Source organism: Gymnoscopelus microlampas (assembly GCF_963454915.1).
Source record: "Gymnoscopelus microlampas genome assembly, chromosome: 7".
NCBI lineage: Eukaryota > Metazoa > Chordata > Actinopteri > Myctophiformes > Myctophidae > Gymnoscopelus > Gymnoscopelus microlampas.
In genome coordinates, this window is record NC_139944.1 from 57,920,239 (window position 1) to 57,932,693 (window position 12,455).

The 12,455-nt window shown below is 41.0% G+C and overlaps 1 protein-coding gene across 5 annotated transcripts in view; it reads right to left on the reverse strand.

Annotated features, from left to right (window-relative positions):
- g0s2 (G0/G1 switch 2) overlaps positions 1-8,056 on the reverse strand; it is a 277,791-nt gene extending 269,735 nt beyond the window's left edge. Inside the window, exons 1-3 of one of the 5 annotated variants that reach the window (XR_014601185.1) lie at positions 7,967-8,053; positions 4,929-5,563; positions 3,991-4,890 (exon numbers count right to left, since the gene is read on the reverse strand). Coding sequence is in view for 3 of the 5 variants with exons in the window: in XM_084062853.1 (XP_083918979.1) it covers positions 5,072-5,563 (492 nt within the window). In the remaining 2 variants the exon portion in view is untranslated. Of the gene's footprint in view, positions 1-3,990; positions 5,576-7,966 lie in introns of those variants that run through there. The other 4 variants (XR_014601184.1, XM_084062853.1, XM_084062852.1 and 1 more) reach the window with 4 other exon arrangements.
- Positions 8,057-12,455: the final 4,399 nt, after the last annotated feature.

Sequence of the window (12,455 nt, forward strand, 5' to 3'; positions counted from 1 at the left end):
CAAGCTGTTGGACATTGTGCTCATCCCACTAATCCATGTTCCTTACAAATGAGACACAATTTAAAAGAGAAATAAACAGGATTTTCAACGGTATAAACGTTAATGCCAAGAAACATTGTTACAGACAGTTCTAATCTCATGAAGTATTTGATAGTGTTTCGTACTCCTTTGTTGGCTATTTTTTTTATGTGTACATTTCTTACTTTTAAACGTTTAGGGTGATTTGTAAGCACTGCTTTTTCTTAAATTCTTAAGTTAGCGTTATCATTGGGTTAGGGTAATGTCAGTATACTGTAATGCCTGTTGTTTTAATGCTGTTTTTATTTGATGTACAGTATTTTTAAGTTAGCATTATCATTGTAATGTCAGCATAGGGCATAGCAGTGGCGTCCATTTTCTGGTTCCATCGTTCCAGACCCCATTAATTTTTCCCATAGAGATTTCCAAAATATTCATATCAATTATTTTAAGCCTAGAATCAAGCCATCCAGGATCCTGGTGATTCATGACCATAAAACATTTTATTCTCCCCTCCATCATGACAGCCGGGGCGCCTGATGGAGGGGAAAGGAACTGGTTGGAATAACGTGTTCCTTCCACGCGCTACGTCCTACCAGGGAAACTCCCCCTTGTCAGGTGATAAGAAGCTACGTCCTACCAGGGAAACTCCCCCCTGTCAGGTGATAAGAAGCTATGTCCTACCAGGGAAACTCTCCCCTGTCAGGTGATAAGAAGGTCAGTTGGCTCTCATGCATTGAAGGAGGCATGAGCTCGGCCCTGGCCTCCTATAGGCTGGTGGGGGGAGTGTAGCGCCCAGGATCACTTAGTGGTCACCAGGTGAAAAAAGGGTTACACAATTGTGGGATAAAAAATGTATATAAAAATTTGATTCTGTGAAAAAATACATTTGAATATTGAATTATTACTATATTACTATATTTAATAAATACCCTTTGTTTCGCGGTTTAAAATCAAAATCAAAACAATCGAAATCAAATGTTTTCATGAATCATCAGGATCCTGGATGGTTTGATTCTAGGCTTAAAATAATTGATATAAGTATTTTTGAAAATCTCTATGGGAAAAATGAATGGGATCTGGAACGATGGAACCAGAAAATGGCCGCCACTGCTATGCCCTATACTACAGCATAATGCCTGTTGTTTTAATGCTGTTTTTATTTGATGTACAGTCTTTTTGGGGCGGTGGTGCCGCCCCCTATAAGTGAGTTTTGGACACCGACCAAAAAATGTGTGTACCCCCTAACCCTTCCATTGTTAATGCAAATCGATACTTTTTTCATATCTGCCAATCACATTACAGCTAGTGTCATCATCACTAACTGTAATGTGATTGGCTGACTTTGCAAATTCAGGACTGTGAATGGCTAGCGAAACACATGACACATGTGCAGCCCTATGAATAGCAGTATGGGCTTTAAAAAAATGTATCCTTTTTTCAAAGTGAGTCTTGTTGTGATGACCACACACCGCCCACTTCACACTGGGTGTGATTTTTTAAGAACAACATTAGTTATGAGCAATAAACCATGATGTACATAGTATGTTATTGTTGATGGTGATTTATGACCACTGAGTATCTTAATTCTTGTATAAATGTGTGTGTGTGTGTGTGTGTGTGTGTGTGTGTGTGTGTGTGTGTGTGTGTGTGTGTGTGTGTGTGTGTGTGTGTGTGTGTGTGTGTGTGCGTGTGCGTCAGTCACCAGCGTATCTCGAATCTCGACTTCTAACTTGGGGGGTTCTCACTGGGGGACCCCTGGTAGTGATGTGAGGACCTCTGGTAGTGATGTGTCAGAGGACCCAGAAGAGTGTTGTGCACATTTTAAAAGTAGTTCCCATGTCAAAGAAAGTGTGTCACCCCTCCTCTAGGCGGTCCTCAGACGAGCCCTCCATCGTTGCCTCCACTCATCCCGGTTCTTGCTTTGCGCTCCTGCATCTTTCTTGAGTACATCCACGTATGTTAATGTGCAGTGGTATAAAGTAACTAAGTACATTACAATACTTCTACTCCACTACATCCCAAAGGAAAATATTGTAATTTTACTCCACTACAATCATTTGAAAATTTCAGTCAATAGTTAGATTTTGATTATCATTACAAGACACACATTAACCACTTCAGCCCTATATACATTACGGCCATTTGAAAATACCAGATCTACAAGCTCACAATGCATCGCAACGCATTGTGAGCTTGTAGATCTGCTATTTTCGAAAGATCTTTATACTGTACATTTGAAAACTTGAAATGGGACATTCTGCATAACGACTACTTTAGCTTTTGGTGCTTTAAGTATATTTTGAAGCCGATACTTTTGTACTTTACCACTATTGTTGATTCTTTACCCTTTTCCGCACATCGTATCCTAAAAGTAAAGTTCGTCCCCCCCGCTCTAAGATGTTAAAAATGTTGGCAACAAAATATTGAAAGCGGGTTCAAACACACGTTTAAATCACTTATTTAGTTCAGCCTGTGGCCAGTCAACCCCCGTCCACATGTGCAGTACTAGCCTGGTTCCAGACGAATCTGTCTTTGCAAAATTGTGTGATATTGTCTGGCCACGCGAGGCTAGTGCAGTACTGCTCCTGTTAAGGTTGCATTGGGAAAATGCACCTGTGACTCAGATACTTTACCACTGTGCCACCAGCCTAGCCCTGAAACATAACTGTCATATCATGACAGTCATGGCGCTACTTGTTCCTGTGTTTTAAACATTTTACATTTACAACCCGTAAATCTACATAAACGTTCACATTTCCAAATCTAAAGTGCTGACCTCACGGCCACGGATGTTCCAAGTTAAAACGCCCGGGTCTAAGTATACCTGAATCTTCCGTATTGTTCAATAAAAAGCTTTTTAAACCGATTGGTGGACATTTTCTCCAAATTGTCTCCCTATGCTTTCAACTACGCGCCCCTATCGGTTAGGAGGTGTATTGCACTCTGATATTTTATAAAAAAAATAAAAATGGCCGCCGATCGGATTAAAATGTTTTGTATTGAACAATACACAAGATACGGGTACTTACACCCGGGCGCTTTAACTTGTTACATCCGATGCCGTGAGGTCAGCACTTTATATTTGAAATGTGAACGTTTATGTAGATGTACGGGTCGTAAATGTAACATTTTCAAAAAACAGGAACAAGTAGCACCATGACACTTGTGACAGACAAGCGTCATGTGAACCATGGCTACCGCCACCAAAGCTTTCTTTTCTTTTCTTTTCTTTTCTTTTCTTTTCTTTTCAATTTTGGGCACATAAACATCTCATTTCAGGGTTGGAACACTTGTAATTGTTTTTGCATGAAGAATAAGGCATTCTAATAACAGCCATACATGTGTGGAACATAAGAGTCTATTTGCTCAGTAAAATTAGCCATACCACATTTTTTAAGTCCTGCATTAAAACATTTACTTGAGTAAAAGTACAAAAGTATTCGCATCGAAATATACTCAAAGTACCAAATGTAAATGTAAGACTGTAGCCTATTTATGTCAGCAGGTGTCGCTGTTGCCAAGCTCTTTTACCTGTGGTGTCAGCAAGCATCACCTTTTTGTCCCTCACTGGACACCATAGTTCAGTTTTGTCAGTGTTTCTTTCCATTGTGAAAGGTAAGCATGGTGTTTAATGTCTGATAAATACATCTTTATGAAAACTTGAGTTAAAAACGGCCATTGGCAGTGGTGGAAGAAGTACTCAGATATTTTACTTAAGTAAAAGTAACAATACCACAATATAGAAATACTCAGTTACAAGTAAAAGGCCTGTGTTCAAAATGTTGCTTGAGTAAAAGTATCATTTCAGTCATGACTCCGTTTCACTAACAGGTGTTTACAATCAGCCTACATAGAATAGAATAGAAATATCTGTAATTCCCAGAGAGAAATAAAAAACGACATCCAAAATGTTATGAACAAAAGTGTATTTAATTGATATATAGAATATTATTATATATTTACAGTAGTAGCACATTATTGTGTATCAAAAACAACACTTTTCTTTGGCATTAATGGGACATGGTGGGACGGAGTGGCATCACTAATCTCTGCACCACGGTGATGCTTGCCAACAAGTATATATAGCTTACTGTTTTTTTTACAACAACACCTTGTGAGCTTGAAGTTCAGCTCTTTGTCGGCAAGCGACGCCGCTGCACTACGGAGTATAAGTTATAGGATACAGCAGAGCCTTGTAATAGAGAGTTACGTCACCTCCACTCACTTCATGATGCCAGGTCTACTACAGCGCCTTCTATTGGTGAACAGTGACAAAGCCCTGAACCGCAAGTTTATGGAATGCACTGAGTCTGTGAGTCTATATGAGTCTGTGAGTCTATGAGTCTATGAGAGTCTATGAGAGTCTATGAGAGTCTGTGAGTCTATATGAGTCTATGAGAGTCTATGAGAGTCTGTGAGTCTATATGAGTCTATGAGAGTCTATATGAGTCTGTGAGTCTATGAGTCTATGAGAGTCTATGAGAGTCTATGAGAGTCTGTGAGTCTATATGAGTCTATGAGAGTCTATATGAGTCTGTGAGTCTATATGAGTCTATGAGAGTCTGTGAGAGTCTATATAAGTCTATTGAGTCTATGAGCGTTTGTCACTATTTACAGTTTACATGAACCATGTGACCGGTGCTGTTTTGTGTTTTCTGCCCCTGCTTTGGCGTAACTCTGTAATAAATGGCTCTGGGCTACAGTATTTAAGCTCAGAGCGCTTTGACACACCGTCTTCAGTGTTAGAAAGGACTGTACTTCATAGATAGATATAGACAACACCTGTTTTTAAACGTCTTATTTAACATCGACAGTTGTTCACATGGAACCACATGGACACATGTGTACTCCCTCTGGAGTTACACAGACCTAGAGGCCATAATAAGAGTCCATTTGGTTCCTATAACTATTTAGCCGGGGACCGCTGGAATCCCCCTCGAGGACGCGTGACGGCAGGGGTCCCCGGACCACACTTTGAGAACCACCAGGCATAGAGCCTATACGCCTCGATATATAAAGTCATTAACGGGAACAATGAAAGGGTCTCTCTTTAGGACGCATGCTGTCTGGTGGCCGGGGTTCTGACGGCCTGCTGTTCGTGCGTCTTTACGAGGGTGACGTGGTCCGTGATGGCCGCTCCTTCTTCTCCTCCATCCACACACTCCTCCTCCTCCTCCAGTGTCCTCCTCCTCCTCCTCTCCTCCTCCCCGGCCGTCAGTAAGAGGGTCATCTCGGCGTCCAGAGGCAGGTCTCCTCCGGTGAAGGGATGGCAGACGGCCTCGGCCAGGCCGATGGCGCCGCCCAGGACGGCCAGCAGGGAGCCCAGCAGGTAGACCTTCAGCATGCCTCGGCCCGGACGCTGGGACACCAGCTCCTTGATGAAGGGTAGGAGCTCCTGCATGGTGGTCTTAGGGGTCTCCTCCATCTGCACGGTGGTCTTAGGGGTCTCCTCCATCTGCATGGTGGTCTTAGAGGTCTCCTCCTTCTGCATGGTGGTCTTAGAGGTCTCCTCCATCTGCATGGTGGTCTTACTGCTCTCCATCTGGAATAGAACCTGAGGAGAGAGAGAACATACCCATGGAAGGTTAGTCAGTAGGCCTATAGGCTCATGGATTTAAGTTCTCAGTCATCTGGATTCTATAGCACAGCAGCAGTCAGCCATGGTTACCATGACCCTCGTCTGTCACAAGCGTCACGGAACAACTTGTTCCTGCTTTAGTGAATATTCTCCATTTACAACCCGTACATCTACTCAAATGTTCACATTTCAAATATAAAGTGCTGAGCCCACGGCCAAGGATGTAACAAGTTAAAACGCCGGGTCTAAGTACACGTATCTTCAGTATTGTTCAATGAAAAGCATTTTAATCTGATCGGTGGCCATTTTTCTAAAAAATTCCTTCATGTGCTTTCACCTACACAACCCTATCGGTTGGGAGGTGTACTGCACGCTGATACATTATAACTCTATGAGAAAATGGCCACCAATCGGATTAAAATGCTTTTCATTGAACAATACAGATGATACGGGTACTTAGACCCGGGCGTTTTAACTTGCTACATCCATGGCCGTGAGGTCAGCACTTTATATTGTAAATGTGAACGTTTATGTAGATGTAAGGGTTGTAAATGGAGAAAGTACCAAAACCAGGAACACGTTGCACCATGACTGTCATGATATGACTGTCATGTTTCAGGTAAAGCAGCAGCATGCAGTGGTGGAAAGTAACTAAGTAAAAGATATTTCCATCTTTTTATACTCTATACTCTACGCCACTACATCTCAGCGGCAAATATTGTACTTTTTTACTCCACACTACAATTACATGATAGCTTTACTTACAAGTTACTTTGCAGACTTGGATTATTAAGATAAAACATACGTTAACCAACTAAGACCTATTTTGTACTTCAGCTATTTGAAAATAGCAGATCTACAAGCTCATAGCTTGTAGATCTGCTATTTTCATAATAGTTGTATACATTTAAAACCTGATCACACATTAGGACTTTGTCATATTAGGCTACAAACATTTTCAGTGAGATATATATATGTTGTAAATCCATGGCTAATAGGTGAATAATTATGTACAGTATGTAGATCTATGCTATGGCAGCAGTTCTAAAACTTTGTTTTAATTTCAAGGATTCCCATAACCCTTACGGGTCCATTTGGTTCCATTTGAACACTCTCAGAGTTACAGACCTGTAAGGGTCCATTTGGAACCCTGAGGGTCCCTGGACCACACTTTGAGAACCTCTAATGTAGGCCTACTGACATTAAAGGGATATTTCACTTTAAAATAAAATAAACATTCAAATATATATAGAAAAATAAATGAAAGAAGGTAATGTAAAAATCCTATACAATTTATTTGAAAGTGAAATATCCCTTTAATTCTATAGGCCTATGATGACTCATAATGCCTCCATCTTTCATAATGGTGGAAGATAGAAATAAATACATTTATATTTTAGTACTGTAGGCCTACTTTTTAATTAAAGGAGTAGTTCACCCAAAACAATTACTTATTTTCTATCAATTATACACCCCATGAAAACTTGAATTCATGAAGATTTTTTTAAGCTTTTGTCTCATTATTCCTGAGACAATATGTTTATAACCGTGTGACTGGTCAGAGTCTCCTCCACCGGTCATCACATGATTGTCTCAGGAATGCAATACGAACTATAAATCTACAATTCAAGTCTTCATGGGGAGTAATTGATAGAAAATAAGTCATTTTTTGGGATGATCTAGTCCTTTAACATTGTGAAATTAGACATTCTGCATAATTAGTATAGAATACTTCAAGTATTATTCAGAATTGCTGATGCCAATACTTTCGCATTTTTACTCAAGTATTTTTTCTTTCTTTAATACAGGACTTCTGCTATTGTGCTGTTGGTTTTACTCGAGTAAAAATAAGTACTCTCTCCCACCACATGACACACTCATTTTCAGCTCTTAAAAGCAGTGGTGGAAGAAGTACTCTTATTATTTTACTTAAGTAAAAGTATCAATGCCACAATGTAGAAATACTCTGTTGCAAGTCAAAAGTTTGCTTGAGTAAAAGTACTTATTTGTAGTCTACGTATTTGCATCAAAATATACTTAAAGCACCAAAAGTATTCATTATACTGAACGTTCCATTTCACAAGTTTTCTAAATGTAGAAAAAAAGTATTTTGTAAATAGTAGATCTACAAGCTCACAATGCGTCACGATGCATTGTGAGCTTGTAGATCTGCTTGTAACTAAAGTTTTCAAACAATTGTAGTGGAGTAAAAATAAAGTACAATATTTGCCTCTGAGATGTACTTGTAAAAAGTATTGAAAATTGGAAATACAAAAAAAAAAAAAGTAAGTACAGAATACTTAGTTAAAGTAAATGTACTTAGTTACTTTACACCGCTGCTTAAAAGTATTAGACAAGTAAACTTACCAAAGGCGATAGTGTGTTTTATTCCAGTAATAAATGGATGGTTGTTGAACGGAGGGGTCTGAGGGTTTGTAGATCTATCAGCTCTCACCCACACAGCACCCACTGGGTGTCACCGTGCTAACCTTTATACTCTCTGGCCCCTCCCCTCAGACTCTCTGGCTCCACCCCCCTCCATGTGACACGACCAGTGGTGGAGAAAAAGTATTCAAATCTTTGTACTTTAAGTAAAAGTATCAACACTTGCAATATAGAAATACTCTGTTAAAAAGGTCCGGAATTCAAAACATTTATTTGAGTAAAAGTAATAAAGTATTTGGTATCGAAATGTACTTAAAGTACAAAAAGTAAAAGTTATCTTTTATGCAGACTGTCCCATTTTAAGTTTTCAAATGTATAAAAATCATTTGAAAATAGCAGATCTACAAGCTGGTAGATGGCCAAAATGTATATAGGGCTGAAGTGGTTAATATGCGTTTTATAATAATTATCTAAATCTACAAAGTAAGTAGTAACTAAAGCTTTCAAAAATTGTAATAAAGTAAAAATACCTCAACATGTTACTTAAGTACAGTACTTGAATACATGTACTTAGTTACTTTCCACCACTGGTGACTGACTGACTGACTGACTGATGAAACTCAGAGCTACTGGAAGCCAAAGAGATTCTGAGCCAAATGTGAGGAAACGAGGCCAAGAGTACAATCTATCAGTGGTGTTCACATGGCCCAAATGTACATAGGGCTGAAGTGGTCTATCTATCTATCTATCTGTCTGTCTGTCTCTCTGTCTGTCTGTCTGTCTGTCTGTCTGTCTGTCTGTCTGTCTGTCTGTCTGTCTGTCTGTCTGTCTGTGCGTCTATGCACACAGCATACATGTTTCATCATGTGAACTAAATAGACCTTTAGGTGTAACTCAGAGTGTAACACATTGAACTAAATAGACCTTTAGGTGTAACTCAGAGTGTAACACATTGAACTATATAGACCTTTAGGTGTAACTCATAGAGTAACAAAAGCATTTTGAACTGTCTTCATCATAAACATCAAGGCAGTTCAAAATGCTTTTGTTACACTCAGACTTGGACCCTTACAGTGGACATGTATGTAAGCGTCCATTTGGGCCCCTGGAGGGGTCCCCACACCAGATATTGTATATCTTCCAGTCCAGTCAGACAGACAGACAGACAGACAGACAGACAGACAGACAGACAGTAGAGAGCAGACAGACAGACAGACAGACAGACAGACAGACAGACAGACAGACAGACAGACAGACAGTCAGTAGAGAGCAGACAGACAGACAGACAGACAGTAGAGAGCAGACAGACAGACAGACAGACAGACAGACAGACAGACAGACAGACAGACAGACAGACAGACAGACAGACAGACAGTAGAGAGCAGACAGACAGACAGACAGACAGACAGACAGACAGACAGACAGACAGACAGACAGACAGACAGACAGACAGACAGACAGAGGCTAAAGGTTCTGCTGGTTAAATGTCCAGCAGATCCATGGTCAGTGATCCATGGCAGTGGTGGAAAGTAACTAAGTACATCTACTCAAGTACTGTACTTAAGTACAATTTTGAGGTATTTTTGGGCGGTGCAACCGCCCCTATATGTGAGGTTTGGACATCGAAATTCGCTGCACTGTGATCGTCCACCATTGTACCCCCCCCACCCATTGTACCCCCCCAACCCTGCGCTGTGATTGGCCACCATTGTACCCCCCTAACCCTGCACCATGATTGGCCACCATTGTACACTGGTTGACTCTATTCAGGACTGTGATTGGCTAGTGAAACACATGACACATGTGCATAGCCCTATAAATAGGACTATGCACTTGAAAAAAACACATTTATGTTTTTTTTAAGTGAGTCACCACACCGCCCACTTCACACTGGGTGTGATTTTTTTATATTTTTTACTTCACTGGAGTGCTTCCGATTTTCAATCATTTTACTTCTACTCCACTACATCTCAGATCCAAATATTATACTTTTTACTCCACTACAATTATTTGAAAACTTTAGTTACTTTGCATATTTTAATTACTAGAGTTTCGGGGGGCTACGCCCCCCTCAACCCCAGCCGCGCACGGGGCCCAGCGTGGCCGCGTGTATATTGGGGTACTCAAATTGCTGGAGTAAAACTGTGGAAAAGTTAAAAAAAAAAAAAAAAAAAATTGAAAAAAATATATTTTTGATGTTTGAGGGGGACCCCCGCGGACCCCCTGCTGGTCGACGGACCCCCTGTGGAGTGTTGGGACGCGCGGGGACCCCCCTGGAACATGGCGGACCCCTTCGGTGTTTTTTTTTTTTCATGAAGGTGGTTGCTTGTTTCTGGCGCTTGTTTTTAGAGAACCTGGCATGCCAACCTGAACTTGGCAACCCGACTGACATCAGTGACGTGTCCTTGGTATTTGTACTTCCGGGTTGCATAATGATGACATCACTGTCGAGTCCTTTGGTGTCATGAAGCTAGAGGTTGGTTTGTTTACCAGATTAGCCTGGGCAACGTGCTGTACTGTGGCCGTCGCTGTTTGTTTGTGTGTTTGGGATGAACATGGCACGTGAAGGACGGACATATTGTGATCGAGACATGAGTGAAGTGAAAGTAACGGCCTGGGTGGAACAAAGGAGGTACGTAAGAAGGGGGGGGGGTTGAAGCAAAGGAGCTGCGTGTGTGTTGGTGTGGAGGAGATGGGCAGAGTGCAATGGCGGCCGCTCGTGTTGTTTCGGCGAAACCCGTCGCCGTGCGGTGTCGGTGGTGTGCACGGTAAACGGTACGAAAGTGATTCACCTTCCGTTTTGTCCGACATTTGGTGAGTAGAATGAATTATGTTGCGCGGTGGAAAAGGTGTAGTGAGCAATGAGATGTCCCCTACGCGACGCGTAAATTCAGCGCGGCCGCCGTGGCGACTCAGTTGGCGACATGTGGTCTGGCGGTGCGTTGTTTATTCGATAACAGAGCTGTGGGGTGTCCTCACCGAGGGTGCGGAAGTCGGTCGCCATTTATATAGTTAGATTATTACAAAACATACATTAACCACTTCAGCCCTACAGTACAGTATATACATTTAGGCCCTTAGAAAATATCAGATCTACAAGCTCACAATGTGTCTCAATGCATGATCCATGATGTCTCTTAATGAAGGCAGAGGTCATACAAACAGTTCATTACCCTGTAGGGCAGCTGGCAACAGAACCCAGGGGGGGGGGGAGAAAGTACTTGTTTAACTTAAGTAAAAGTATCAGTATCCTATTGTAGAAATACTCTGTTACAAGTGCAAGTTCGGCATTCAAGTGTATAAAATGTATACAAATCTTTTGTGTGTGTGTGTGTGTGTGTGTGTGTGTGTGTGTGTGTGTGTGTGTGTGTGTGTGTGTGTGTGTGTGTGTGTGTGTGTGTGTGTGTGTGTGTGTGTGTGTGTGTGTGTGTGTGTGTGTGTGTGTGTGTGTGTGTGTGTGTGCGCGTGTGCGTGCGTACGTGCGTACGTGTGTGTGTGCGTGTGTGTGTGTGTGTGTGTGTGTGTGTGTGTGTGTGTGTTAGAGCTGCATTACTAGTTCTGACTCACCAAAACAAACACTTTTATTTGACCAACCACTACGTTTAAGTCTGACTAACAGCTGCTCTGTAGCCTACAGTACTTTAACATGCTTCAGTACTTCTCGTAAATGGTAAAAATTAACATATATTTAGCCACGGACCTCCATCTGAAAATGTTCAGTACCAGAGACAGCCATACACAATATGTGTCCTTTAAATATTTAAAAAATATTCAATTTTCTTCACATTTCCTTCAAGATTTTCCTTTTTCAAAATAGCAGATCTACAAGTTGTGAGCTTGTAGATCGGCTATTTTCAAAAGACCGTTGTATATACGGGTTAAAGTGGTTGAGCTGATTTTGATATTATGTGAATTAGGCCCCCTGGGACCCCCTCAATGTCTCCTGGGGGAGTAGATATTTCATATTGAAAAGTCAGAGATTAAAAACCCCATCCAGTGTTCAGTATTTAACCCTTAATAAGACCTGATGCCCATTCTACGCATTCAAGATGTTTCAAAAATGTTCAAAAATAGCAGATGTATATCTGCTGTTTTCTTTCTCCATCTGTAGATCTGTTATTTTTGAATAGCCAAGGTGAACATCTAAAATAACAAGGTGTGTTCAGATGTTTTTCTGGTTTAATGGGGATAAGGCCAGGCCAGGCCTGAGCCTTCATATGGTAGAGGGTCGGGGGAGACTTTTTACACAATGACTTTGCCCAAGAGAGGGACACCAGGCATTAAGTGGTTAAGTTTACTAGGCTAAACCGTGGACTGAAAGTAGAGTAAATCTGAAAGTAGAGTAAATCTGAAAGTAGAGTAAATCTGAAAGTAGAGTAAATCTGGAAGTAGAGTAAATCTGGAAGTAGAGTAAATCTGAAAGTAGAGTAAATCTGGAAGTAGAGTAAATCTGAAAGTAGAGTAAATCTGA